At 38.5% G+C, this 27,174-nt stretch overlaps 1 protein-coding gene across 1 annotated transcript; it reads left to right on the forward strand.

The window, feature by feature from the left end:
* Positions 1 to 573: 573 nt before the first annotated feature.
* LOC123753104 (transcription elongation factor SPT6-like) lies at positions 574 to 27,037 on the forward strand. The gene is made up of 6 exons (XM_069304367.1): positions 574 to 654; positions 16,971 to 17,159; positions 17,630 to 17,772; positions 18,194 to 18,636; positions 19,900 to 20,029; positions 26,965 to 27,037. Exons 1-6 carry the CDS (start codon positions 574 to 576, stop codon positions 27,035 to 27,037), a joined length of 1,059 nt encoding a protein of 352 aa, XP_069160468.1.
* Positions 27,038 to 27,174: the final 137 nt, after the last annotated feature.

Consider the following 27,174-nt stretch of genomic DNA (forward strand, 5'->3'; position numbering starts at 1 on the left):
AAGGCTGCGTCTCAGGTTCGTCATGTGCAAGGTATTGAACCGTCTCTCCTGGCGAGAGCGCAAGGTCTAGAATTCCGAGCAGTAGAGACATGTACTCACCACACATGCCATGTAGACTTGTGCCTTGGTGTGCACTGTCAGTTTGGCATTTTCCCAAACGCGCTTTGTGAGCCAGGCAAGTGTTGTTGCGGCCTTCCCGATACGCCTGTTGAGTTCAGTGTCCAGGGAAAGGATGTCTGAGATTGTGGATCCCAGGTATACAAACTCGTGAACTACCTCCAGCACACAGTCGGCTATGTTTATACAGGGTAGCTCATTCACGTCTTGTCCCATCACCTGTGTCTTCTTCAGGCTGATTGTCAGGCCGAATGCGGAACAGGCTGCTGCAAAGCGGTTGAGTAGCTGCTGCAGGCCTTCTGCTGTGTGTGTGGTGATCGCTGCGTCGTCGGCGAAGAGGAACTCCCTGAGGATTCGCATCTGTACTTTTGTCTTTGCTCGGAGTCTGGATAGATTATAGAGCTTTCAATCAGATCTTGTGCGGAGATAGATGCCTTCTGTGGTTGTTCCAAAGGCATGCTTGACGAGGATCGCGAAGAAGATGCCGAACAGGGTTGGAGCAAGAATGCACCCCTGTTTAACACCACTGTTGATGTTGTACTGTTGATGTTCAGTAGTTGAGCCGTCATACACGACTATCCCCTTCATGCCCTTGTGGAACGATTGTATCATGCTGAGTAGGATGGGTGGGCAGCCAATTTTGGCCAAGGTCTTGAAGAGTCCGTCCCTGCCCACTAGGTTGAAGGCCTTTGTAAGGTCAATGAAGGCAATGTACAAGGCTTTTCTTGAAGCTGTCTCAGGGAGAACACCATGTCAGTGCTCGACATGGTGTAGATTCCCAGGTGAGGTATTTAGATAGAACGTTTTGTGCCAGAGATAGGGGGAACAGATTAAGGGTTTGCTATCCGGGAGCTGGAATTGGTGATATTGTTGGAAACATGAATGATATTATGACGGGAAATGGAAACAAACCCATTATTTGTATTAGTGCAGGGGGTAATGATGTTGGACGAGGTAGGAGTGAGGAACTAATACAGAGATTCAGGACAGCCATTGAATTAGTTAGGAGCAAGGGAGGAATCCCGATCATATGTGGCATTCTTCCAAGAAAGGGAGTGGGAAATGAATGGATGTCGAGGGCAATTGGTGTCAATTGCCGGCTGGAAAGATATTGCAAATAAAATGCAATATCTTTCATAGACAACTGGGAACACTTCTGTGGAAGAAATGAAATGTATGCTCGTGATGGGGTGCATCTATCGAGAGCTGGGGTTGTTGCTGTTGCGAACTCGTTGGAAGAAGTGGTTAGAGGTGTTTGTTTGGGTTTAAACTGTTAGTAGATAGAGGTATGGGAATTGATTTAGAGGAAGGAGGTAATAAAAGTATGTGTTTGTGGGAGAAAGGAATTGGCAAAATGATTAGGGAAAGAGAAGGGCCTCAAAATAACAATTCACTTAGGGAATATTACACTAACAGAAGAAGTCTAAGAAATAAAATTAACGAATTAAATGCTCTTGTCTGCACAGAAAAAATAGATATTATTGCATTTACCGAAACGTGGACGAATGTAAAAAATAGAGAACTATTAGCTGAATATCAAATAAATGGATTTAAACTATTTCACACAGATAGATATATTATACGAAGAGGTGGAGTAGCCATATATGTTAGGGACAATTTGAAATGTAGTCTCAAAGAGGGAATCAAAACTGAGCCACACACAGAAACTATTTGGATAGAATTAAACGAAAAAGCAAAAAATATTATAATAGGAGTTATATATAGGCCACCAAATTTAGACAGAATGGAAGCAAACCATCTATGGGATGAAATATCTAGGGCATCTAGATCTAACAGTATTTACGTCATAGGTAACTTTAATTTTAGTGGAATAAACTGGTTGAACAAAACAGGGAATAGTGAAGCAGAAGATTTTCTAGAATTAATTGGCGATTGCTTTCTTACGCATCACATTAAAGAACCAACACGGGAAAATAATATTTTAGATTTAGTGTTAACTAACAGGGAAACACAAATTAATGACATCGAAATAGGGAGTGAGCTAGGGAACAGTGATCAAAAAGAAATCAGATTTAGCATAGAATGGAATAGACCTGTAGGAGAAAATTCTGTTAAAGTGCCAGATTTTCGAAAAGCTGATTTTAATAGCCTAAGAAATTTTTTGGGTCAAATAGATTGATAAGTCTTGGGTATGGGGTGTGGGCCGGTCATGAACCCAGCGACAGGTGACGTAAAAGGGGATTTCGATGTGGATTCAATATATAACTTATTTAAGAATATTCTAAGCAAAGCACAGGAACGTAGTATACCATACAAATTGAATAGATCGAATACTAATGACCCAAAGTGGATAACAAATAATTTAAAGAACCTTATAGGTACAAAGAGAGCTTGGTACAAAAGGATTAAGAATGGGGAAGTCAGTATAGAACAGGAATTCATACAACTGGTTAGAAATGTTAAAAAAGAGATAAGGAAAGCAAAAAGAAACTATGAAGTTCGCATAGCAGGGCAAGCAAAGACAAATCCTAAAGGGTTTTTTCAGTTATATCGTACTAAGACTAGGGAAAGGATAGGTCCATTAAAAACTGAGACAGGTCAAATAACAGATAGTGATGAAGAGATGAGTAGTATTTTAAATAAATATTTTGTATCTGTATTTACTAAAGAGGAACTTAACAATATGCCTTCAGCCGAACAAGTCTATGTGGGTGGGGACGAGGACAGGTTGACGAGTTTAGCAGTTACCAGGGAGGACGTTCTTAAACAAATAGTAAAACTCAAACCAAACAAATCCCAGTGCCGGATCAAGTGTTTGCCAGGGTGCTTAAAGAATGTAAAGAGGAGCTTTGTGACCCACTGTCAACCATATTTAATAAATCAATAGAGTCAGGCAGAGTGCCAGAGTTTTGGAAAGTTGCTAATGTGATACCAGTTTTTAAGAAAGGAGATAGATCACTTGCATCTAACTATCGACCAATTAGCCTAACGTCTACTGTGGGAAAGTTACTCGAATCTATAATAGCAAATTAAATTCGTCTTCATCTTGAAAAACATAAATTAATAATTGAATCATAACATTGTTTTATAAATGGCCGTTCATATTTAACAAATTTGTTATCTTTTTATTCTAGCATAGTTGAGGCAGTTGATAGTGGGAAGGATTGTGATGTTGTGTACCTTGACTTTAGCAAAGCTTTTGATACAGTGCCACATGACAGACTAATTAAAAAGATAGAGTCTCATGGTATTGGGGGTGCTATATTAAGCTGGATTAGGGCATGGCTATACCAAAGGAAACAGAGAGTTAGTATAAATGGAGTCAAGTCAGAGTGGGAAAATGTTGTAGGTGGAGTGCCTCAAGGCTCTGTCCTGGGACCTCTGTTGTTTATAATATATATAAATGATTTAGATTCAGGTTTGAGTAGCAACATTTGCAAATTTGCCGATGATACGAAAATCGGTAGGGAAATTAATTCGGAGGAGGACTCACTATCACTTCAAGTTGATCTAGATAGGGTTTTGAAATGGTCAAAGGATTGGCAGATGCAGTTTAATGCTGATAAATGTAAGGTTCTGAGGTTAGGTAATGATGAGAGAGTTACAAGATACGAGCTAGATGGTGTTGAGATTGCGAAGTCGGATTGCGAAAGGGATCTGGGAGTTATGATTAGTAAGAATTTAAAACAAAAGGATCAATGCATAAATGTTCGTAATAAGGCAAATCGGACACTTGGATTTATTAATCGCAGTGTTAGTAACAAGACACGGAGGACGAGTGCTGTGGTGCGCCTGCAGCGAGGAGCGGAGGGGCGCTGGCCCCCCAGGCTGCTCAGAAGTTAAGGAGGTACTGAAGCAAATTTTGGTTGTGGGAGATTCCCAGGTGAGGTATTTAGACAGAACGTTTTGTGCCAGAGATAGGGGGAACAGATTAAGGGTTTGCTATCCGGGAGCTGGAATTGCTGACATTGTTGGAAACATGAATGATATTATGACGGGAAATGGGAAGAAACCCATTATTTGTATTAGTGCAGGGAGTAATGATGTTGGGCGAGTTAGGAATGAGGAACTAATACAGAGATTCAGGACAGCCATTGAATTAGTTATGAGCAAGGGAGGAATCTCGATCATATGTGGCATTCTTCCATGAAAGGGAGTGGGAAATGAATGGATGTCGAGGGCACTTGGTGTCAATTGCCGGCTGGAAAGATATTGCAAATAAAATGCAATATCTTTCATAGACAACTGGTAACACTTCTTTGGAAGAAATGAAATGTATGCTCATGATGGGGTGCATCTATCGAGGGCCGGGGTTGTTGCTGATGCGAACTCATTGGAACCAGTGGTTAGAGGTGTTTGTTTGGGTTTAAACTGTTAGTAGATAGTGGTATGGGAATTGATTTGGAGGAAGGAGGTAATATAAGTATGTGTTCGTGGGAGAAAAGAATTGGCAAAATGATCAGGGAATGAAAAGGGCCTCAAAATTACAATTCACTTAGGATATATTACACTAACAGTAGAAGTCTAAGAAATAAAATTAATGAATTAAATGCTCCTGTCTGCACAGAAAAAATAGATATTATTGCACTTACCGAAACGTGGATGAATGTAGAAAATAGAGAACTATTAGCTGAATATCAGATAAGTGGATTTAAACTATTTCACACAGATAGATATATTAGACGAGGAGGGGGGAGTAGCCATATATATTAGGGACAATTTGAAATGTAGTCTCAAAGAGGGAATCAAAACTGAGCCACACACAGAAACTATTTGGATAGAATTAAACAAAAAAGCAAATAACATTATAATAGGAGTTATATATAGGAACCAAATTTAGACAGAATGGAAGCAAAGCATCTATGGGATGACATATCTAGAGCATCTAGATCTAACAGTATTTATGTCATGGGTGACTTTAATTTTAGTGGAATAAACTGGGTGACCAAAACAGGGAATAGTGAAGCAGAAGATTTTCTAGAATTAATTGACGATTGCTTTCTTGCGCAACACATTAAGGAACCAACGCGGGAAAATAATATTTTAGATTTAGTGTTAACTAACAGGGAAACACAAATTAATGACATCGAAGTAGGGAGTTAGCTAGGGAACAGTGATCACAAAGTAATCAGATTTAGCGTAGAATGGAATAGACGAGTAGGAGAAAATTCTGTTAAAGTGCCAGATTTTCGAAAAGCTGATTTTAATAGCCTAGGAAATTTTTTGGGTCAAATAGATTGGAAAGTCTTGGGTATGGGGTGTGGGCCGGTCTTAGAGTGAAACATGAACCCAGCGATAGGTGACGTAAAAGGGGATTTCGATATGGATTTAATATATAACTTATTTAAGAATATTCTAAACAAAGCACAGGAACGTAGTATACCATACAAATTGAATAAATCGAATACTAATGACCCAAAGTGGATAACAAATAATTTAAAGAACCTTATAGGTAAAAAGAGAGCTTAGTACAAAAGGATTAAGAATGGGGAAGTCAGTTTTGAACAGGAATTCATACTGAACTGGTTAGAAATGTTAAAAAAGAGATTAGGAAAGCAAAAGGAAACTACGAAGTTCGCATAGCAGAGCAAGCAAAGTCAAATGCTAAAGGTTTTTTTCAGTTATATCGAACTAAGACTAGAGAAAGGATAGGTCCATTAAAAACTGAGACAGGTGAAATAACAGATAGTGATGAAGAGATGAGTAGTATTTTTATTAAATATTTTGTATCTGTATTTACTAAAGAGGAACTTAACAATATGCCTTCAGCCGAACAAGTCTATGTGGGTGGGGACGAGGACAGGTTGACGAGTTTAGCAGTTACCAGGGAGGATATTCTTAAACAAATAGTAAAACTCAAACCAAACAAATCCCCAGGGCCGGATGAAGTGTTTGCCAGGGTGCTTAAAGAATGCAAAGAGGAGCTTTATGACCCTCTGTCAACCATATTTAATAAATCAATAGAGTCAGGCAGAGTGCCAGAGTCATGGAAGGTAGCTAATGTGGTTCCAATTTTTAAGAAAGGAGATAGATCACTTACGTCAAACTATCGGCCAATTAGCCTAACGTCTATTGTGGGAAAGTTACTTGAATCAATAATTACAAATATAATTCGTCTCCATCTTGAAAAACATAAATTAATAATTGAGTCGCAACATGGTTTTATAAATGGCCGTTCATGTTTAACAAATTTGTTATCTTTTATTCTAGCATAGTTGAGGCAGTTCATAGTGGTAAGGATTGTGATGTTATGTACCTTGACTTTAGCAAAGCTTTTGATACAGTGCCACATGAAAGACTAATTAAAAAAATAGAAGCTCATGGTATTGGGGGTGTTATATTAACTTGGATTTGGGCATGGCTATTCCAAAGGAAACAGAGAGTTAGTATAAATGGCATTAAGTCAGAGTGGGATAATGCTGTTAGTGGAGTACTTCAGGGCTCTGTCCTGGGACCTCTGTTGTTTATAATATATATATAAATGATTTAGATTCAGGTTTGAGAAGTAACAGTTGCAAATTTGCCGATGATACGAAAATCAGTAGGGAAATTAATTCGGAGGACTCACTATCACTTCAAGTCAAGTCACTTCTAGTTATCACTAGAAGAACTAGTCAGTCTGGTGCAGTCACAGTGAGAGGTTGTGTTAGCTGGAGCTCCGATTCTAGTAACATTATTATTGCAATAATGGAAGGAATAGTGAAGGATTTGGTGAGTCTGGTTGGAGCTCTGAGAGCAGAGATGGATTCCCTACGGGAGGAGGTACGACGGCTGAGACTTCGGGAGGAAACGAAGGAGGAGGCCAGTGTTGACAGGACCTCATTAAGAAGGACTGACGGGACCAGTATTAAGAAGACCTCGTCTTGGCAAGTTGTGAAAGACAGGAGTCTTAAGCAGGCCTTGGCAACACCGACAACTAATAGCCTACACCTAAGAACTTTTAATGCATTTGACGTATTAGAGGACGAGTGCTGTGGTGAACCTGTTGTTCAAAGAGGAGGCAAAGCAGCGAGGAGCATTGAAGCGCAGGTCCCTCAAACTGCTCGAAAGGAAAGGGAGAATCGAAGCGAATTTTGGTTGCGGGAGATTCCCAGGTGAGGTATTTAGACAGAACGTTTTGTGCCAGAGATAGGGGGAACAGATTAAGGGTTTGCTATCTGGGAGCTGGAATTGGTGATATTCTTGGAAACATGAATGATATTATGACGGGAAATGGAAACAAACCCATTATTTGTATTAGTGCAGGGGGTAATGATGTTGGGCGAGTTAGGAGTGAGGAACTAATACAGAGATTCAGGATAGCCATTGAATTAGTTATGAGCAAGGGAGGAATCCCGATCATATGTGGCATTCTTCCAAGAAAGGGAGTGGGAAATGAATGGATGTCGAGGGCATTTGGTGTCAATTGCCGGCTGGAAAGATATTGCAAATCAAATGCAATATCTTTCATAGACAACTGGGAACACTTCTATGGAAGAAATTAAATGTATGCTCGTGATGGGATGCATCTATCGAGAGCTGGGGTTGTTGCTGTGGCGAACTCGTTGGAAGAAGTGGTTAGAGGTGTTTGTTTGGGTTTAAACTGTTAGTAGATAGAGGTATGGGAATTGATTCGGAGGAAGGAGGTAATAAAAGTATGTGTTTGTGGGAAAAAGGAATTGGCAAAATGATCAGGGAAAGAGAAGGGCCTCAAAATAACAATTCACTTAGGGTATATTACACTAACAGTAGAAGTCTAAGAAATAAAATTAACGGATTAAATGCTCTTGTCTGCACAGAAAAAATAGATATTATTGCACTTACCGAAACGTGGATGAATGTAGAAAAAATTAGAACTATTAGCTGAATATCAAATAAATGGATTTAAACTATGTCACACAGATAGAAATATTAGACGAGGAGGTGGAGTAGCCATATATGTTAGGGACAATTTGAAATGTAGTCTCAAAAAGGGAATCAAAACTGAGCCACACACAGAAACTATTTAGATAGAATTAAACGAAAAAGCTAATAATATTATAATAGGAGTTACATATAGGCCAACAAAATTTAGACAGAATGGAAGCAAAGCATCTATGGGATGAAATATCTAGAGTATCTAGATCTAACAGTATTTATGTCATGGGTGACTTTAATTTTAGTGGAATAAACTGGTTGAACAAAACAGGGAATAGTGAAGCAGAAGATTTTCTAGAATTAATTGACGATTGCTTTCTTACGCAACACATTAAGGAACCAACGCGGGAAAATAATATTTTAGATTTAGTGTTAACTAACAGGGAAACACAAATTAATGACATCGAAATAGGGAGTGAGCTAGGGAACAGTGATCACAAAGAAATCAGATTTAGCATAGAATGGAATAGACCAGTAGGAGAAAATTCTGTTAAAGTGCCAGATTTTCGAAAAGCTGATTTTAATAGCCTAAGAAATTTTTTGGGTCAAATTGATTGGAAAACCTTGGGTAGGGGTGTGGGCCGATCTTGGCGCGAGACATTAACCCAGCGATAGGTGACGTAAAAGAGGTCACTTTAGAACATGAATTCGTACAACTGGTTAGAAATGTTAAAAAAGAGATAAGGAAAGAAACTATGAAGTTCGCATAGCAGGGCAAGCAAAGACAAATCCTAAAGTTTTTTTTCAGTTATATCGTACTAAGACTAGGGACAGGATAGGTCCATTAAAAACTGAGACAGGTCAAATAACAGATAGTGATGAAGAGATGAATAGTATTTTTATTAAATATTTTGTATCTGTATTTACTAAAGATGAACTGAACAATATGCCTTCAGCCAAAGAAGTCTAATTAAATTTTCATTAAATTAATTCGGAGGAGGAATCACTATCACTTAAAGTTGATCTAGATAGGGTTTAAAATGGTCAAAGGATTGGCAGATGCAGTTTAATGCTGATAAATGTAAAGTTCTGAGGTTAGGTAATGATGATAGAGTTACAAGATACGAGCTAGATGGTGTTGAGATTGCGAAGTCGGATTGCGAAAGGGATCTGGGAGTTATGATTAGTAAGAATTTAAAACAAAAGGATCAATGCATAAATGTTCGTAATAAGGCAAATCGGACACTAGGATTTATTAATCGCAGCGTTAGTAACAAGACACCTGGTGTGGTTCTCAAGCTATATCTTGCTCTAGTTAGGCCCCATTTAGATTATGCAGTTCAGTTTTGGTCGCAATATTAGAGAATGGATATAAATTCACTTGAACGTGTCCAGCGTAGGATGACTAAGTTAATTCCCCAAATTAGAAATCTGTCATATGTAGAAAGATTAACAAAGCTTAAGTTGCATTCACTGGAAAGGCGAAGAGTTAGGGGTGACATGATAGAGGTTTACAAGTGGGTGAATGGACATAACAAAGGGGATATTAATAGGGTATTAAAAGTATCAACACGAAACAATGGGTATAAATTGGATAATTTTAGATTTAGGAAAGACTTGGGTAAATACTGGTTCAGTAACAGGGTTGTTGATTTGTGGAACCAATTACCGCGTAACGTGCTGGAGGTGGGGTCCCTCGATTGTTTCAAGCTCGGGTTGGACAAGAATATGAGTGGGATTGGGTGGTTATAAATAGGAGCTGCCTCGTATGGGCCAATAGGCCTTCTGCAGTTGCCTTTGTTCTTATGTTATGTTCTTATGTTAAGTTGATCTAGATAGGGTTTTGAAATGGTCAAAGGATTGGCAAATGCAGTTTAATGCTGGTAAATTTAAAGTTCTGAGGCTAGGTAATGATGATAGAGTTACAAGATACGAGCTAGATGGTGTTGAGATTGCGAAGTCGGATTGCGAAAGGGATCTGGGAGTTATGATTAGTAAGAATTTGAATCAAAAGGATCAATGCATGAATGTTCGTAATAAGGCGAATATGACACTGGGATTTATTAATCGAAGCGTTATTAACAAGACACCTGGTGTGGTTCTTAAGCTATATCTTGCTCTGGTTAAGAACATAAGAACAAAGGTAACTGCAGAAGGCCTATTGACCCATACGAGGCAGCTCCTATCTATAACCACCCAATCCCACTCATATACTTGTCCAACCCGCGCTTGAAACAATCGAGGGAACCCAACTCCACCACGTTACGCGACAATTAGTTCCACAAATCAACAACCCTGTTACTGAAACAGTATTTACCCAAGTCTTTCCTAAATCTAAACTTATCCAATTCATACCCATTGTTTCGTGTTGATATTTTTAATACCCTATTAATATCCCCCCTGTTATGTCCATTTATCCAATCGTAAACCTCTATCATGTCACCCCTAACTCTTCGCCGTTTCCAGTGAATGCAACTTAAGCTTTGTTAATCTTTCTTCATATGAAAGATTTCTAATTTGGGGAATTAACTTAGTCATCCTACATCGGACACGTTCAAGTGAATTTATATCCATTCTATAATATGGCGACCAAAACTGAACTGCATAATCTAAATGGGGCCTAACCAGAGCAAGATATAGCTTAAGAACCACACCAGGAGTCTTGTTACTAACACTTCGATTAATTAATCCCAGTGTCCTATTCGACTTATTACGAACATTCATGCAATGATCCTTTTGTTTTAAATTCTTACTAATCATAATTCTTACTACTTTTAGCAATCCGACTTCGCAATCTCAACCCCATCTAGCTCGTATCTTGTAACTCTATCATCATTACTTAGCCTCAGAACTTTACATTTATCAGCATTAAACTGCATTTGCCAATCCTTTGACCATTTCAAAACCTTATCTAGATCAACTTGAAGTGATAGTGAGTCCTCCGAATTAATTTCCCTACCGATTTTCGTATCATCAGCAAATTTGCAAATGTTGCTACTCAAACCTGAATCTAAATCATTTATATATATTATAAACAACAGAGGTCCCAGGACAGAGCCCTGAGGTACTCCACTAACAACATTATCCCATTCTGACTTAACCCCATTTATACTAACTCTGTTTCCTTTGGAATAGCCATGCCCTATTCCAAGTTAATATAGCACCCCCAATACCATGAGCTTCTATTTTTTTAATTAGTCTTTCATGTGGCACTGTATCAAAAGCTTTGCTTAAGTCAAGGTACACAACATCACAATCCTTACCACTATCAACTCCCTCAACTATGCTGGAATAAAAAGTTAGCAAATTTGTTAAACATGAACGGCCATTTGTAAAACCATGTTGCGACTCAATTATTAATTTATGTTTTTCAAGATGGACACGAATTGAATTTGCAACTATTGATTGAAGTAACTTTCCCACAATTGACGTTAGGCTAATTGGCCGATAGTTTGACGCAAGTGATCTATCTCCTTTCTTAAAAATTGGTACCACATTAGCTACCTTCCATGACTCTGGCACTCTGCCTGACTCTATTGATTTATTAAATATGGTAGACAGTGGCTCGGAAAGCTCCTCTTTGCATTCTTTAAGCACCCTGGCAAACACTTCATCCGGCCCTGGGGATTTGTTTGGTTTTAGTTTTTCTAATTGTTTAATTACATCCTCCCTGGTAACTGCTAAACTAGTCAAACTGTCCTCATCCCCACCCACATAGACTTGTTCGGCTGAAGGCATATTGTTAAGTTCTTCTTTAGTAAATACAGATATAAAATATTTGTTAAAAAGCCTACTCGTCTCCTTGTCATTATCCGTTATTTGACCTGTCTCAGGTTTTAATGGACCTATCCTTTCCCTAGTCTTAGTTCGATATAACTGAAAAAAACTTTAGGATTTGACTTTGCTTGCTCTGCTATGCGAACTTCATAGTTTCTTTTTGCTTTCCTAATCTCTTTTTTAACATTTCTAACCGGTTGTATGAATTCCTGTTCTAAACTGACTTCCCCATTCTTAATCCTTTTGTACCAAGCTCTCTTTTTACCTATAAGGTTCTTTGAATTATTTGTTATCCACTTTGGGTCATTAGTATTCGATCTATTCAATTTGTATGGTATACTACGTTCCTGTGCTTTGTTTTGAATATTCTTAAATAAGTTATATATTAAATCCACATCGAAATCCCCTTTTACATCACCTATCGCTGGGTTCATGTCTCGCTCCAAGACCTGCCCACACCCCATACCCAAGACATTCTAATCTATTTGACCCAAAAAATTTCTAAGGCTATTAAAATCAGCTTTTCGGAAATCTGGCACTTTAACAGAATTTTCTCCTACAGGTCTATTCCATTCTATGCTAAATCTGATTACTTTGTGATCACTGTTCCCTAGCTCACTCCCTATTTCGATGTCATTAATTTGTGTTTCCCTGTTAGTTAACACTAAATCTAAAATATTATTTTCCCGCGTTGGTTCCCTAATGTGTTGCGTAAGAAAGCAATCGTCAATTAATTCTAGAAAATCTTCTGCTTCACTATTCCCTGTTTTGTTCACCCAGTTTATTCCACTAAAATTAAAGTCACCCATGACATAAATACTGTTAGATCTAGATGCTCTAGATATTTCATCCCATAGATGCTTTGCTTCCAATCTGTCTAAATTGAGTGGCCTATATATAGCTCCTATTATAATATTATTTGCTTTTTCGTTTAATTCTATCCAAATAGTTTCTGTGTGTGGCTCAGTTTTGATTCCCTCTTTGAGACTACATTTCAAATTGTCCCTAACATATATGGCTACTCCCCCTCCTCGTCTAATATATCGATCTGTGTGAAATAGTTTAAATCCATTTATCTGATATTCAGCTAATAGTTCTCTATTTTCTACATTCATCCACGGTTCCACAATTGGTTCCACAAATCAACACAGGGGTGTTGATTTGTGGAACCAATTACTGCGTAACGTGGTGGAGGTGGGGTCCCTCGATTGTTTCAAGCGTGGGTTGGACATGTATATGAGTGGGATTAGATGGTTATAGATAGGAGCTGCCTCGTATGGGCCAATAGGCCTCCTGCAGTTACCTTTCTTCTTATGTTCAATTGATTGATTGATTGATAAAGATTAAGCCACCCACGAGGTGGCACGGGCATGAATAGCCCGTAAGTGGTACATTTTTTTTTCTCAGTATTCTGAGGTTGCATTTAACCATCAAGCTGTTATCGCGGGGGAGGATACTGCTTCACAGTCTTTATGAGGGTGTCCAGCTGCTGGACACCTTTGTTGACCAGGAGAGTGGCTGTGTTGATGGCTTCAGGGTGGCCACTGCATGATTCAGGAACTCTTAAAGCTCTTCTAAGGTCATCGGTTGCTTCACATTCCAGAAGATAGTGAAGTAATGGCTTTTCTGTGACAGTTTGGCAGAAGATGCACTCTCTCTGTCGGGGTTCACCAATCTCCCAGTTGCATCTGTAACCTAGACGTAGTCTATATAGCCTAACTGCTATTTCCCTGTGGATTCCTTTTGGGATATTTAACCTTTCTAATTTGGTTGCCTGAAGATACCATGTTGCAGATGGCGAACCTTCAGCTATTCTCTGGTGCAGGTAGGCTTTGTTGAGATGTGAGAGTTTTTTTGGTGATGATGTTTTTTATGTTCTCTAGGCTGGGTTGAATTGTTTTATGTATCACTGGATGACGAGTTGCCAATTTAGCAATTTCATCAGCTTTTTCATTTAATGGGATTATAATATGGGATGGGATCCAGTTTAAAGTTATGTTGAGTCCTTTGTCTTTAGCGACTGCTCCAAGATACAAAATGGTGGTAATTATTTCCACATTATCTTTCCACTGTTTTTGTCCTAGTATTTGAAGTGCAGCTTTTGAGTCTGTGTGTATGATTGCATTTTGAGTGTTTTTGTGCAATCACATATGCGAATGCCTGTTGTATGGCAAACAGCTCAGTTTGGGTTGATGATACTAGTCCTCCCAGTCTCCAATATGTCTGAATGCTTCTCTAAACGCTGGTCGTGCAAAGAGCAGCGCAAGCACTCTCATTTTCTGTGTCCACCGATCCGTCTGTGAAGATGTGGGTGGCTCCTGCTACTGCTATGCTATACATTTGCTCTTCTATTATGCGCCTTAGGATTGTCGGATCATAGGCAGCCTTTTTCATTGGGAGACTTTCTGTTACTATTTTGAAATTAGGCTCTTCCCACGGCGCGGAAGGAGTGTAATTTGGGTGTGGATGATCACCCTCTCTATCAAGAATCATGCTTTTTAAATGTAGTCTGTTTAGGACTTTTCCTGCTCTTGCAACCCAAGAGTTTCCATTGTTTTGGCCTAGTACAACCACCAAGGCCTGCCGTACTGGGATTGGATCAGAAGAAATAATTATCTTACTGATAATTGTAGCTGTCCTTTGTGATATTCTTTCTTGTAGAGAGGGCAAACCCGTCTCCAGTCTAAGAGTTTCAAGCCTGGTCCACATGGGGGCTCCCAGTGCAGCTCTCATAGCATTGTTTTGGGCAACTTCAAGCTTTTTCCACTGTTGGTGTGATAGATTTGTGAATGCTGGTGCGGCATAATCGATCACTGATCTGACTGCCTGTACATAGTATGTGCGAAGGACTTGCAGATTGGCTCCTCCAGAAAGGGAGGTTAGCGACCTGAGGATTGCCGTCCGGGCCGCAGTTCGCTCTCTCAAGTAAGTGACCTCAGCATTAAAATTCATGTGTGTGTCCAGGATGATTCCTAAATCAAATCATCTATGTGTCGACCCATTCTATTGGTTGACCCTGTACTGTGAGTTGGATGTTAGGCTTCGCTATTATTATGGGCATGGCTTTTGACTTTGAATGGTTGAGTTTGATACCAATCTGTTTTGCCTCTTTACTGATGCAGTCTAAGCATTTGGGTGCAAGGCACGCCGCATCCCTTCCTTTTATGATGATGACAAAGTCGTCCGCGTAGTTTAGCAGCCTGCAGTGATGTGGGAGTTTCAACCTCATTATTCTTTCCATTAAACAGTTGAAGAGAAGAGGGCTCAGAATACCTCCTTGCGGTGTACCATTTTCATGTCTTTTGTACTCAGAGACTGTGCCATGAAGTTTTACTCTTGCTTCTCTGTTTATGAGACAGTTTTTGGTCCAAGAGAGCAGGTTGCCTCTGACCTCTTTGTCAATGAGGCAGCAGAGAATAGCTGGGGCGCTAGCCAGTTCAAAGGCTTTTTCGAGGTCCAGGAATATCAGCATTCCTGGTCTGTCATTCAAGTGGGCTAACAGAGTTGTAATACATTCCACTGTGCCAACCCCTCTTCTATAGGCATACATATCATGGTGCAGTTTAGGCATTTTCCACTCCAGTCTGTTGAGTGCCATTCTGTCAGCCGTCTTGGCTGCACAGCTTTGGAGAGAGATGGGCCTGGGATTAGCTGGATCTTTGGGTTTTGGGATCGGCACTATGTCTGCTCTATTCCAAGCAGAAGGTCTAGTTTGAGATGTCCAGGCTAAATTAATTAACCTTAGGTATGCAGCGTCTCTCTCTGGGCCGAGGTTTCTAATCATTTTATAGGTTATTTTGTCGGCTCCAGGGGATGTATCCTTGGAGTTTTTCTTAGCCCGATTGAGCTCATCCAGTGTGAAGGGGGCATTAGTGTCAGAGAGTTCTTCACATGCTGTAAGGATTCTGTGCCACCTTTCTTCCTCTAGTCCGGTCTGTACTGCTAATACATCTGGTGGAAGTTGATTGCTGGCTGCTCTCTCTGCAAACCTGATTGCCAGTACTTCGGCTTCCTGTTGAGGATCCTTGGGGTGTGGAGCTTTAGGTGTTTTATTCCCTTTGGCCCGGTGAATTTGCTGCCACATCTCTCCGAGAGAGGTGTGTTCATTCAGGTGTGAACACCATTCCAGCCACTTTTGTTCTTTTATTTGTCTGGTCTCTCGATGTACATGTTCCTTGACCTCACAAAGTAAGATCCTGTTGCGGTCACTTGGCTGCTTTTTGTATAGCTTTCTTGTTCTATTGAGTCTATGGTTGAGTTCTTTGACACGTTCGCAATAGTACCAATGATCTTTATGGTGTCCGGTGGACTGTTTTTTCAGTGGGATTGAGTGGTTGGCTGCACTTTGAATCGCTTTGACAAATTCTTGTTCTGCCTGATTAATGTCTTCGGGAAGATCATAGTTTCTTTGCCACTCTGAAATGAGGTTTTGAAATCGGTCCCAGTTTGCTAAAGCAAAGTTCCAGGCTTCAGATGGAGGCGGAGGTGGGGTGGGTAGGTCTAACTGAAGATCAATTTGGACCCAATAGTGGTCGCTTGTCAGTGTGGGCTCAACTGACCATGTTGCTGCATCTCTTCGGGAGGCTGAAACGAAGGTTAGGTCTAATCTGCCTCCTTGGATGTGGGTAGGTTCATTCTTGTTTAGGATTTGTATTTCTGGAAGCTGGTCCAGTAGATGTGTAATGTGTATGCCGGCTTCATTTGTTTTGTTCGAGCCCAGTGCCAATCGATGATGGGCATTAAAATCTCCACAAATGATTGTGTTTGTTGTTGTCGCGTGTCCAAATAACACAGAGAGATCCATTTCGGCTTGTGGAGACCTGTACACATTGAACACTTCAAGTTTGTCGTGTCTTAGCTCAATTGTGACTCCCATTACCTCTGTCCCTGCTCCACAATTGGGTGGGCTGGTTATGGATTTGGAGATCAGGTCACATTTTACATAGATTGCACATCCCCTGGATTGCCCATTGATCCATGGAAGGAAGAAGCCTCGATAGCCTGAGATTTTAGGTTCTAATCCGGCTCGAAGCAAGCTCTCCTGTAGTATCAGGATGTCTATGCCCTTGGTTGCTGCTATGCTATGGCTACTGCAATGTCTCTGGATATCTTTTTGGTACCCAGTGGCTATATTATCTATGATGGATAACAATGCCTGGAACGAAGAGGCATTGGAATCTCTAGGCATTTTTGTGTATGGTTCATGGCGTCTTTGCCATTGATGATGACCACAAAGTCGTCGGCAATAAATTATACAACAATACCATTATTTTGTACAGGAGGGGCGTGAAAAGGCAAGGCATGGCTCGCACAAGGATACTAATACGATCCAGAAAATATACAACGCCCTGGACTTGATGAGGAACCAAACCTTCGAAATTCCATTTATAGCCTTTTATAGGAAGGAAGAGGTCCGCCCTGAATTAAACATTCGTGATTTATGGAAAATCTATCGTTGGGATGAAAAGGTATTGATACTAAATATCAACTTAATTATATCAGATAAACCATTTATGAAAAATATACACTTAGTTATATCAGATAAAGCGTTCGAAATTTGACGTTTAATAATCTTTTATTCTCTAAGAAAATTTAAATTTGTGGAATGAACTATTTTTAATATATGCTAAAAGATTCTGTATATGATATATTGAAAAAGTGCCTAATCATGATGCAGCACAGGTTTGAACTACAATCAATTAGTCTGATATCAGTGGTAAAGCACGTCGCAGCTTTAAAATGCAAAGAGCCAGCATCAAGGGTTCGACAGACAACCTAGATGCTGAACTTGTATCCATTATAAATTACAGATTGACACGAATTATCTAAAATTTTATATCGTGAATTATAAATGAAGAATAAGTATTGTAATTATTAAAGATGCACAAATCAATAATGCACTAACCCTTAAATACTTAACTTGTAAATTTTTTCACAGTGGTGTCAACTGAAGTATCGCAAGGAGAACTTGCGGTCACTCTTCCAGTCAATGAGAGAATACCAAGGTGATCACATCACGAAGGACCCAGATGGTTCACATCTAGAAAATATGCGCATTCTTCAGGAGGAGGACATTGTAAGGTGAGATGATATATTACATTATGTAAAACACTTGCCATCATGCCATTATGTAAAGCATTTATTCAATTCTGGGGATGACATGAGTCTGGGGATTCATGTACTGGTGGAGTATGACCCCAGTTTCTATTCAGAGTTACACAATATTCGGACTCGTCATTTGCGCCAACTAACTGTAGCCTAACATGATCCTAGCAGTTACTATATAGCACTATCGCGTGGATGTTTGTGCGAACATATATAAGTACGAACAAGCCTGAATGGTCCCCAGGCATGTAGTTTTCACGAGCATATATAAATAATATAGGCGCTGGAACTAAATAACTTCTATTATTCTGGTGTTAAATGGCATTTAAATTTTTAAAAATATTATTGCTGGCCTTAAATCAAGCAATGATGATAAACATTTTGTTTTATTTTCCAGAATTGAGGAGATTGAAACTTCAGAACAGTTCAATGATTATTACAAATTTTTCCTGCTTCACTATGGCAAAGATCAGCTATCAATGCGTGACCACATGAAAACCAAGCACAGGAAGCAGAGAACCGCACCAAGAGTTACTAGGGGTTTTAAGAAGCATGATCATGGTGAACGGGACCAAAATGGTGCTGGTATTGAGGATGGGAAGATTCAGAGGAAAGTAGACGAATATGAGGATACAGAGGATGCAGATGAATATGAGAAGAGTGGTAATAATAAAAACAAAAAAGGTTCATTGAGAGCTAATGAGGATGTAGAAAAAGAGGTGGAGACAGAAATAGAAGAACAAATGGAGGAAGAAAATCACGAATCTGAGGAAGACTCTGAGTCTTTGAGAAGAGTTGTTCGAAAACACGAGTATGAACTTCTGCGGAAGGCTGGTATTGGTGAGTATCTTTTTGCATGATTACTTCAATGCCCCCATTTAGGTTACTTAGTTTAAGTTTGGCCTCCATATTATAGAACTGAAATATTTTCTCTTGAATCCATACAGAGAAGGATGATTGATGCCAGGTATTAGGAAACCTCTCTTATGAAGAGAGATATAAGAGAGATCTTATATCTAGAAAAGATATAGAAAAATTATGAGTAAGAGGTAACATAAAAGAGATGATTGAGATTATGGCATTGATATTGCTTTGAGGCATTGTTAGAAGTATTATTTTTTTCTTTCTAATGTTAAAATATGAATAAAAAACTTTTATTACAATCTTTCTAATAAATATATATGTATATGACATACTATGGCCGGGATTGAGTGAGGAAGTGCAGCAGTAAACAGGTGTTGTCAGCGGTCAACTTAAGCCTCGTCCGGGGCGGGAATTGTCGCCAAGATAATTTTACTTAATTATTTCAGTGTCTGGATAAATTTAAATTTTTGGTTTCTTGCAGTAATATTGATGATAAATATTCAATTTGATAAATGTGTGTAAATAACGAAAATTAACACGTGATTAACACGAAAATTTGATAAATGTATATAATAAAATGTGCAGAATATCACTATACTTAAAAATAATTTGCATACTAGACATGAATATTATGAAGATTAAACCACACACCAGAAGATGAGGAGACGACGACATTTCGACCACCATTATCGACTATATTAATTATCGATTATTATTAATATAGACACATTAATGATTGCGACAATCGAATTGATAATGGTCATCAGACTTGCCACGCATATTTTGAACGTAATTCTTATAGCACGCATACAATATATTTTTTGTCGTAGTTCTTACCATTTTTTTTCCACGTGCGGTGTTGCATTGGGCTCGATATTATTATTTGTCATAGAACGCGTATAGATAGATTAGTGTCACTAATTAGTTAAATATCATATTCTTATGAAAATTTATATTCTTAACTGTATGATCAAATAATCATTCTGCTTTTACTGATACGACACTATATGCACACTCATATATCTTCATTTTTGTGCACTTTAACGAACCACGAAGAGCATAAATTCCGTGATTTGAATTTAGATTTGGTTTGTATCATTGTTTATCTAATTGTTAGCATAAACAATATTACATAACAAAGTAACTAGTGAAATGCAATATTCATAACACATTTTTAACCATTAACTTGTTTAAAATTTAAATTATTTTTTGTTATTGATTCCAAACTCAAACTTTCAGAGTCACTTACAAATAAATTTGGCCTGACTGCTGAGCAGTTTGGTGAGAACCTACGTGATAACTATCAGAGGTTTGATGTTCAACAGTGGCCAGAGGACCCCACGAGGGAAGCTAAGCAGCTCATTTCCAAGTAAGTAATGAGATAGTTGAATGATTTATCTGTAAATATACAGCTAATGGTTCTAATCACGAAATCACGTACAGCTAATCACGAAAAATAAACACGTGATATAAAAATCTGAACCCTCTCAATTCTGGCACTAATAACGTTGCAAAACACGACTAAAATCTCACTCCTGCTTTAATCCATCACTAAAAAAGGACTCTCAATTCACTAATTTAACCGCATCATCCTACTGAAAGTGTAAAATAAATCAAGGATATAGTTAAGACAAATGAATAGAATTTTAGCATTCCTTTGCGCTATGAATGTGCATATGGCTAGAGATGAAGGGGTTTTGCCTAAATTGTGCACCTTTTGTTCAACGTTTTCCATATATTTGAATTAAAGAATGTGGGTAATAAAAAGAGGACAGAACTCCTGAAAATGTCCTTAAATCTCAGCAATATGGTAAAATATATATTTTGTAGATATTATAATAGTTAATCTAAAGGTATCTGGGAGTTATGATTAGTAAGAATTTAAAACAAAAGGATCAATGCATAAATGTTCGTAATAAGGCAAATCGGACACTTGGATTTATTAATCACAGCGTTAGTAACAAGACACGGAGGACGAGTGCTGTGGTGCGCCTGCAGCGAGGAGCAGAGGGGCGCAGCCCCCCAGGCTGCTCAGAAGTTAAGGAGGTACTGAAGCGAATTTTGGTTGTAGGAGATTCCCAGGTGAGGTATTTAGACAGAACGTTTTGTGCCAGAGATAGGGGGAACAGATTAAGGGTTTGCTATCCGGGAGCTGGAATTGGTGACATTGTTGGAAACATGAATGATATTATGACGGGAAATGGGAAGAAACCCATTATTTGTATTAGTGCAGGGGGGTAATGATGTTGGGCGAGTTAGGAATGAGGAACTAATACAGAGATTCAGGACAGCTATTGAATTAGTTATGAGCAAGGGAGGAATCCCGATCATATGTGGCATTCTTCCATGAAAGGGAGTGGGAAATGAATGGATGTCGAGGGCACTTGGTGTCAATTGCCGGCTGGAAAGATATTGCAAATCAAATGCAATATCTTTCATAGACAACTGGTAACACTTCTTTGGAAGAAATGAAATGTATGCTCATGATGGGGTGCATCTATCGAGGGCTGGAGGTGTTGCTGTTGCGAACTCGTTGGAACCAGTGGTTAGAGGTGTTTGTTTGGGTTTAAACTGTTAGTAGATAGTGGTATGGGAATTGATTTGGAGAAAGGAGGTAATATAAGTATGTGTTCGTGGGAGAAAAGAATTGGCAAAATGATCAGGGAATGAAAAGGGCCTCAAAATTACAATTCACTTAGGATATATTACACTAACAGTAGAAGTCTAAGAAATAAAATTAATGAATTAAATGCTTCTGTCTGCACAGAAAAAATAGATATTATTGCACTTACCGAAACGTGGATGAATGTAGAAAATAGAGAACTATTAGCTGAATATCAGATAAATGGATTTAAACTATTTCACACAGATAGATATATTAGACGAGGAGGGGGAGAAGCCATATATATTAGGGACAATTTGAAATGTAGTCTCAAAGAGGGAATCAAAACTGAGCCACACACAGAAACTATTTGGATAGAATTAAACAAAAAAGCAAATAACATTATAATAGGAGTTATATATAGGACACCAAATTTAGACAGAATGGAAGCAAAGCATCTATTGGATGAAATATCTAGAGCATCTAGATCTAACAGTATTTATGTCATGGGTGACTTTAATTTTAGTGGAATAAACTGGGTGAACAAAACAGGGAATAGTGAAGCAGAAGATTTTCTAGAATTAATTGACGATTGCTTTCTTACGCAACACATTTAGGCACCAACACGGGAAAATAATATTTTAGATTTAGTGTTAACTAACAGGGAAACACAAATTAATGACATCGAAATAGGGAGTTAGCTAGGGAACAGTGATCACAAAGTAATCAGATTTAGTGTAGAATGGAATAGACCTGTAGGAGAAAATTCTGTTAAAGTGCCAGATTTTCGAAAAGCTGATTTTAATAGCCTAGGAAATTTTTTGGGTCAAATAGATTGGAAAGTCTTGGGTATGGGATGTGGGCCGGTCTTAGAGCGAAACATGAACCCAGCGATAGGTGACGTAAAAGGGGATTTCGATGTGGATTTAATATATAACTTATTTAAGAATATTCTAAACAAAGCACAGGAACGTAGTATACCATACAAATTGAATAAATCGAATACTAATGACCCAAAGTGGATAACAAATAATTTAAAGAACCTTATAGGTAAAAAGAGAGCTTAGTACAAAAGGATTAAGAATGGGGAAGTCAGTTTAGAACAGGAATTCATACAACTGGTTAGAAATGTTAAAAAAGAGATTAGGAAAGCAAAAGGAAACTATGAAGTTCGCATAGCAGAGCAAGCAAAGTCAAATCCTAAAGGGTTTTTTTCAGTTATATCGAACTAAGACTAGGGAAAGGATAGGTCCATTAAAAACTGAGACAGGTGAAATAACCGATAGTGATGAAGAGATGAGTAGTATTTTTATTAAATATTTTGTATCTGTATTTACTAAAGAGGAACATAACAATATGCCTTCAGCCGAACAAGTCTATGTGGGTGGGGACGAGGACAGATTGACGAGTTTAACAGTTACCAGGGAGGATGTTCTTAAACAAATAGTAAAACTCAAACCAAACAAATCCCCAGGGCCGGATGAAGTGTTTGCCAGGGTGCTTAAAGAATGCAAAGAGGAGCTTTGTGACCCACTGTCAACCATATTTAATAAATCAATAGAGTCAGGCAGAGTGCCAGAGTCATGGAAGGTAGCCAATTAGCCTAACGTCTATTGTGGGAAAGTTACTTGAATCAATAATTACAAATATAATTCGTCTCAATCTTGAAAAACATAAATTAATAATTGAGTCGCAACATGGTTTTATAAATGGCCGTTCATGTTTAACAAATTTGTAATCTTTTTATTCTAGCACAGTTGAGGCAGTTGATAGTGGTAAGGATTGTGATGTTGTGTACCTTGACTTTAGCAAAGCTTTTGATACAGTGCCACATGAAAGACTGATTAAAAAGATAGAGGCTCATGGTATTGGAAGTGCTATATTAAACTGGATTAGGGCATGGCTATACCAAAGGAAACAGAGAGTTAGTATAAATGGAGTCAAGTCAGAGTGGGAAAATGTTGTAAGTGGAGTGCCTCAAGGCTCTGTCCTGGGACCTCTGTTGTTTATAATATATATAAATGATTTAGATTCAGGTTTGAGTAGCAACATTTGCAAATTTGCCGATGATACGAAAATCGGTAGGGAAATTAATTCGGAGGAGGACTCACTATCACTTCAAGTTGATCTAGATAGGGTTTTGAAATGGTCAAAGGATTGGCAGATGCAGTTTAATGCTGATAAATGTAAAGTTCTGAGGTTAGGTAATGATGATAGAGTTACAAGATACGAGCTAGATGGTGTTGAGATTGCGAAGTCGGATTGCGAAAGGGATCTGGGAGTTATGATTAGTAAGAATTTAAAACAAAAGGATCAATGCATAAATGTTCGTAATAAGGCAAATCGGACACTTGGATTTATTAATCGCAGCGTTAGTAACAAGACACCTGGTGTGGTTCTCAAGCTATATCTTGCTCTAGTTAGGCCCCATTTAGGCCTCATGGGAAACTTCTCCCGTCACGCAGGGTGCAGTCGCACCTCTCCAGTATCATCTATTGATACAGGTAATGGCTCAGAAAGGCCTCCACTTACGGGCTATTCATGCCCGTGCCACCTTTTAGGTGGCTTAATCATCGTCATTCGTCGTCGTCCCCATTTAGATTTTGCAGTTCAGTTTTGGTCGCCATATTATAGAATGGATATAAATTTACTTGAACGTATCCAGCGTAGGATGACTAAGTTAATTCCCCAAATTAGAAATCTTTCATATGAAGAAAGAATAACAAAGCTTAAGTTGCATTCACTGGAAAGGCGAAGAGTTAGGGGTGACATGATAGAGGTTTACAAGTGGTAATAAATAGGAGCTGCCTCGTATGGGCCAATAGGCCTTCTGCAGTTGCCTATGTTCTTATGTTGCTTCGTATGAGCCAATAGGCCTTCTGCGGTTACCTATATGCTTATGTTCCTAGGAAGAACAGTTGTAGTTTTTGCTAGTGTGCCTGCTTTTTCATTACCATCTATGCCAATGTGACTTGGTGTCTTGGTCCAATTTAGAGGGATTGACAGCCCAAGATTATGTGCTTCTTTCCTATATATAGGATTTCTGGGATGAGTTGTATGTTATCTCTGTGGTAGCTGGATAACAATGCCTGGAGCGGAGTTTTATAGTCAATATGAATCAAGAAATCATGTAAACTATTTTCAAATGTATAATATATGGCCTCCTTCAGGGCATATTAATCTGTTTGGAATGTTGAGCACCACTATTCATGCACCCAGGCTCCAGTAAGCTTCATGGTTGCTAATTTAATTGCAGCCCAAGCAGAACCTCTTCCTTGATCCAGTGATCTATCTGTGAAGATGTGAGTGGTTGTTGGTCTTAAGATGGTTCCCATTTGTTGTTGACTGCACTGATCCTCTGCGAGTCACACGCTGATTTTTTTTAACTGGTATGCCTGGTTTTATTTGGTGTTCTATTTTGTGTTGATACTTTTAATACCCTACTGAAATCCCCTTGTTATGCCCATTCATCCACTTGTGCACATCTATCATATCACCCCCTAATTCCGCCTTAGTTAGAGTGAGGTGATTCTGGTGATCTTGGAGAAGGGATTTGAACCTCACCTTGCGGCCCTCACTGGGTATTTATACGGCAACAGCAACAGAATATGTAGCCAGTGTAGTCTTGGCTGAAATATTCCAATTCAAATCGGAGATTGGACGAACTACACAGCGTTTTGTGTCTTGGTGTTATCATTTCAGCCAGTTTAGTCTTGGCTGAAATATTTCAGTTCAAATCGACGATTGGACCAGTGAGGTATGTTCGATTCGATTGAGTGAGGTAGTTGTTAGAATTACTTTTTTTGCCATTAGATAGACAATTCAACAACAACTTGCTGCTAAGAAGTTCAATATGAAAGATTATTGCTTCCTTAATCAACATATTAGGAGCCAACACTAGAGTTAGTAAGAAAATCAGGTGGAGCTTTCAAGTAACTGGAGTCCGTGACCAAAGATTCTCAGTGCTGACGTTTCAACAAAAACAACTTATAGCTTACTGATCGACAGAAAGTTTGGCTTCGATGTTCTGAAGCCAGTTCATGTTTTACTTATAAGCACTCTGAAATTGGCAACGTAAGGCCATACGGGCTCATCATAGCTCGTGCTACATGTACATTTCGTTCCGAGTAGCAAAATTTAAACAACAGGCAACGTAGCTCATTCACCATACACAAACACAAAGAAATCAGTTTCTTGATGTTTGTTCATTGATGCCTCACGCTATTGTGATTTCTGTGTGTTGTGTCACACAGAAATCACATTAACGCAATATATATCAATGAGTAAATTAACTGGAGTTCTAAGGTGTAGGTGCACCCAAGTGCTTCGGGCTTATACATAAAACTTGGACTGGCTTCAGTAGAGGCCTCAAGACTTCCTGTCGATTTAGTAGAATTCCACGTTGTGCTACTGTATAACAGTCCAGCGATGGGTTATGTAAAAAGTTATTTCGGTGTGTAAATAAAACTTATATTAATATATTCCACGCAATTCCATACTATACAAATTGAATAATTCGAATAATAATGACCCGAAATGGATAACAAAGGATCTGAAGAACCCTATATAGCTGGAAAGAGAGTTTGGTACAATTGGATTAAAAATGGGGAAAGTCAGTTTAGAGCAAGAATTCGTCCAACTGGTTGTTGGACAAATGTTGAAAAAAAGATAAGTCGATAAAGTTTTATCTTTTGCCTTTATTGATAAAGGCAAAAGAAGTTTTAGTTTTTTTCGGTTTCATGTCGTACAAAGATTATGGAAAGGATAGGTCCATTAAAGGCAGAGAGACAAGTCAGTTAACTAATAATGACGAATTATCAGATAACTGATTATAGGACGAGTAGTATTTATATATACTCAATATTAATATCTGTACTTTATTATTATTAGCTAATATCTGTATTTATTAAAGTGGAACTTAACATTATCCCTTTAGCCGAACTAGTATGTTTTTTCCATGACACAACATTGCATTCGATGTTGTTTTAGATTTAGCCACGTTTCCATATAGATTTAACGTGTCCATATAGCACGGGCTATTTTGAGCCCATAAATTGCATTCGAATAGGCGAGTGATTTTATATACCTAATATGTACATCCCTCACCTGTGGCATACACATGAAAAAAAAATATTTTTCATGCGAGGGAAATCTTTGAAACCTCTTTGCCGATTGCTTTGAAATTTTGACACAACGCTGTATTGAAATAGGCGCGTGTTTTTATATACCTATTATATACATCCCTTAACTGTGACAGGAAAAAACATGTTTTTTTTTTTAAACGGTTCAATCTGTTGGACGATTCCATTTCAATGTTTCAGATTTATTGATAAATTGATCCTTCACATGCTATGGGCAGATTCTCTTCACATACTATGGGCAGATTCGGTTGTGTTTTGTACCCTGTATTATGTTTTAGATCCTCATTTTTGCCGTAGCTGGAATTTATCATTGTTAAACATCATGTTATTTTATTTATTTCGAAAACTTTGTTTATATCTGCTTGTAGTTTTTCAATGTTTTCTGAAGAGGTAATTTTCATACTGTTTTTCGTGTCATCTGCAACGTATGACACGAAGCTGTGACATGTATTTTTGTCTATATCTGATATGAGAATAAGGAAAAGCAGTGGTGCAAGGACTGTACTTGAGGTGCAGAGCTTTTATTTGGTTGACTGTTACTCGTTGTGTTCTTTTCAACAGGAAATTGAGTATCCAGCGTTCTACTTTACCAATTATTCCCATTGACCTCATTTTGTTTGCTATCACCACATGATTTACCGACATTTGTCGAATGCCTTTGCAATATCTGTGTATACTACATCTGCATTTTGCTTTTCTTCCAGAGCTTCTGGGATTTTGCCATAGTGGTTGAGTAACTGTGACAGACAGTATCTTCCCGCTCTAATTCCA

The sequence above is a fragment of the Procambarus clarkii genome, chromosome 52 (genome assembly GCF_040958095.1).
Source record: "Procambarus clarkii isolate CNS0578487 chromosome 52, FALCON_Pclarkii_2.0, whole genome shotgun sequence".
Classification (NCBI taxonomy): Eukaryota; Metazoa; Arthropoda; class Malacostraca; order Decapoda; family Cambaridae; genus Procambarus; species Procambarus clarkii.